The following is a 3,759-nucleotide window of genomic DNA, read 5'->3' on the forward strand; positions in this document are numbered from 1 at the left end:
GTAAAATTACAATAAATAGTAAATATGAACCCATAACTTTAAAGATTTAATGTGTAATGCTAAAAACCTTAAAAATTGACCGATAAAGTTTAAACTTGGATCCGCTTCTGCCCCCCCCCCCCAACACATACACAAAAAACAAATTCCAAGAATTTCATTTCTTATATCTGCTTATGAATGAGTGGTAAAAATTCTTGGATGACTATAGCATACATTAGTTTGAAGATTCTTTTATTTTTATTTTTTTGTAAACTAAAAGCCTGTGTTATTTAGATTTTGTTTCTGCAGAATGGAGATGCAGTTTAATAAAAGGCTTTCAATTGGAGTGGAAGGTGAAGATAGACTCAGTGAAATGCCAGGAAATATTATAGATCATATCCTTGAGCTTATGCCAATCAAAGATGCAGCCAAGACTAGTGTTTTGGCCAGAAAATGGAGATATATTTGGTGCATGCATCCAAATATTGTGCTAGATAAGTTAACATGTAGAAAATTTTCAACAAATTCTCTACGTGTATTGGATAATACAATCAACAAAATCCTTTTACAACACATTGGGAACATAATCAAATTTGTTCTTGATTTTTCTCAAGTAGATTTACTTCCATTAACTGATATTAATATGTGGATTCGTTATGTTATTACAAAAGGTGTTAGGGACCTTACTCTTGATTTCTCAAACAATAATCCCTATAAACCCCCAACCTACATATATTATTATCAAAACTTGACAGATTTGACCCTAAACAATTGTCTTTTTAAGCCACTAGATTTCATCTTTTCCTATCCAAATTTGAAAAGCCTTTACCTTAAACAAATTACGTTTATGGCCACCCCAAAGAGTCTTGTTCTAAAAGCCCCAGTTTTAGCCAATTTGACCATTATGTATTGTTGGGGTACTGAATCTTTGAACATTGTTTCACCCCAGTTGAGTTACTTGTTTGTTGTTGAAAGTCATTATCTTGACCTAAGTTGTTTTATGAAGTGCACAAATTTGGCTGTGGTTAGCCTTTCATTATGCAAAGTGGTGGAAAATTCCAAGCAAAATGAAAGATCAACTTTGTTGAAGTTCATTTTTGGCTTGCCTATGCTTGAGAAACTTTATCTGGACACATTCTACCTTAAGGTAAGATATTTAATATATTGTTTTACATAAATAATACTCTCTCTATTCCAATTTATGTGACGTAGTTTGATTCCGCATGAAGTTTAAGAAAAGAAAGACTTTTGAAACTTGTAATGTTAAGCATGTCATAACATTTATGTGATTATATGACTTTTTGTACTCGTTATTTTCAACACGCCATAACATTGTGGCTATAAAGCTTTTCGGTAAGCGTAAAACATGAAGTTTACGGTTAAATTATTTTGAGATATAGAAATGTGTCAATTTTATATAATAGATCAATAAAAAGATAATGTCACACAAAATGGAAACAGATGGAGTATTTCTTAGTGATAGCATTCATATGATCATATGATTTATGATTTATTTTTATTTTTTTGAATTTGCTACAAAGTTTTTGGGTGAAGATCGAGTTCCAAGAAGTCTCCCTGTTGTACAAAACTGCTTAAGGCATATGATGCTAAGTCTAGCACTTAGTAATTTGGCTCAGGTTTCTTTTGCTCTTCACTTCATCCCATGCTTTCACAATTCGAAAACGCTTCAGATTTGGGTAAGATATGTATGTACTCTCTCATTTTTATCAATAGATTTAGTTTATATATATACTCTCTCATATGTATTCTCTCATTAGTTTGTATAAAGAATTTTAATATTATTACTATAATTTAATATGTTGTAGCATATTGCCGATCTTAATTTTCAAATTATTAATTTTCGTTTATTAAGAGCAGTTACTTGTGATTATCTTTTAGGTGATGTAATAATGTAAAAAATCTTTTACACTTTCAATATATGAAAGTCATAACTCTTGTATAATATAGCTTTAACTTCTATATACTGACAATATAAATACATTATTATAACTACAGAAAAGTAACACAAGCTATATATTATAATAAGTTAAAATAAATTCTCTACAATGTAACTGTATAAAAAAAGTTTAACTTAGCATTTAATGGATAATATTCCACAACATTTAGTGTGCTACCCGTAATAGATAACTTGTCTTATGCTCACCGTTACAAACACCAACAAGCAGAGGCGGACCTATTCTTTGGGTAGGGCCGGAGGGGTCATCGACCCTCGATAACTTTAGAAAAGAGTAATATATATATATATATATATATATATATATATATATATATATATATTATTTTTTATTTTTATTTTTTGATTGACACCCTAAGATTCAAATCTGCGGTAGGTGCGTTGGCCTTTTTGGGGGACACAACTTAACTTTAAGTGTGTTACATAGATTCGATCCAAACATCAGCATTTGCTCAAATTTTTATTTGACAGTGGTGCCCTAGTTACTTTTAAATCTTGGGTCCGCATCTGCTTTTATAGAAGGTGACCTGTCGATATTATTTGATTTGTTGTCTATATACATAAGTTGAACTCACAAAATTAAATCCAGTAGAATATCTTACATGTTTGATAATATCACAAGCTAAAATATGTTACTACTATTTTCTTTCTCTATACTATAGGTATTTGATTCGGACAATCATGCTGATGATGTGTTGAATTACTTGGAGAAATTGAACAACTTTGATCGTCCAATTCCCAATCTGGAACAAGTAGTAATTCGTTCTTTTAATGGTTCAAAACCAGAACTGCTATTCATAAAGCTTCTGTTTGCTGCAACTCCAAGTTTGATAAGAATGAGCATTGAAAGGGACAGAATATTTACTTCAACTGAAGATAGGAAAATAACTGGAGAGTTGATGCGTTATCCTAGAGCTTCGCCTAAAGCAGAATTATTCTACTTGCCACCAAGAAGGTTATAATCAGTTCTATGTTTGATCAATTGCTCTCAAATAATTTCTTTTTTGTGACCTTTTTTTTAAAATTTTAATTTTGGAGATTGGATCCTTTATTTTGGATTTCTTAGACAATTATTGCAACTTATTTGGTTTATTTTGGTTCTATGTTTCTTCTGTTTTTTTGTTAAAATTAAAGTGCAGTCCGGTGCACTAAGCTACTTCTATGCGCGAGGTCCGAGAAAGGGTCGGACCAAAAATATCTTCTGGTTTTTGTTAGACTTTGTTAATCTGCGTTTTATGACCTCTATGCTATTAATTTTTCACGACGCAAAAAAGAAAAAATCCTAACTTTACATAGTTGCTTTACCTCTAATAGTATGTTTGGTCAAACTTCGACAAAATCAAAAGAATATTTTTAAAAAAAGTATTTTTTTTAAAAGTTGAAGTATTTGGCCAAGCTTTTAAAAAAAAAAGTATTTTTGAGTAGGAGTAGAAGCAGAAGTAGAAGCAGTTTTGGAGAAGTAGAAAAAAATAAGATCTCCTAAAAAAAAATTTTGAAAAGCACTTTTGAGAAATGCACTTAGAAACACTTTTTAAAAGTTTAGCCAAATGTTAATTGCTTCTCAGAAGTATTTTTCAAATTAATTAGCCAGACACAAATTGCTTCTCATCAAAAGTACTTTTAAGAAAAGCATTTTTAAGAAAAAACACTTCTCAAAATAAGCTGATTTTTTAAGCTTAGCCAAACGGGCTATATGTTGCATGTAGAAGCAATTCCAAGATTTTAAACTTGACTGATTCAATATTTACTTCATGAACCCATTGGCTTTTGAAATTATGAATCCAAAAACTTCATAGTATTTGTTT

The 3,759-nt window shown here is 30.5% G+C and overlaps 1 protein-coding gene across 1 annotated transcript; it reads left to right on the top strand.

Annotated features, from left to right (window-relative positions):
• Positions 1–289: 289 nt before the first annotated feature.
• Positions 290–2,916, top strand: LOC142178029 (F-box/FBD/LRR-repeat protein At1g13570-like). The gene is made up of 2 exons (XM_075247348.1): positions 290–1,126; positions 2,617–2,916. Exons 1-2 carry the CDS (start codon positions 290–292, stop codon positions 2,914–2,916), a joined length of 1,137 nt encoding a protein of 378 aa, XP_075103449.1.
• Positions 2,917–3,759: the final 843 nt, after the last annotated feature.

The sequence above is a fragment of the Nicotiana tabacum genome, chromosome 24 (assembly GCF_000715075.1).
Source record: "Nicotiana tabacum cultivar K326 chromosome 24, ASM71507v2, whole genome shotgun sequence".
Classification (NCBI taxonomy): Eukaryota; Viridiplantae; Streptophyta; class Magnoliopsida; order Solanales; family Solanaceae; genus Nicotiana; species Nicotiana tabacum.

What these genes read in the sequence shown, in the direction of transcription:
- LOC142178029 (XM_075247348.1), top strand. Translation starts at nt 290, where the DNA reads ATGGAGATGCAGTTTAATAAAAGGCTTTCAATTGGAGTGGAAGGTGAA. An exon ending in TGGACACATTCTACCTTAAG is followed by an intron (nt 1,127 to 2,616) that starts GTAAGATATTTA and finishes TCTATACTATAG; the next exon opens with GTATTTGATTCGGACAATCA.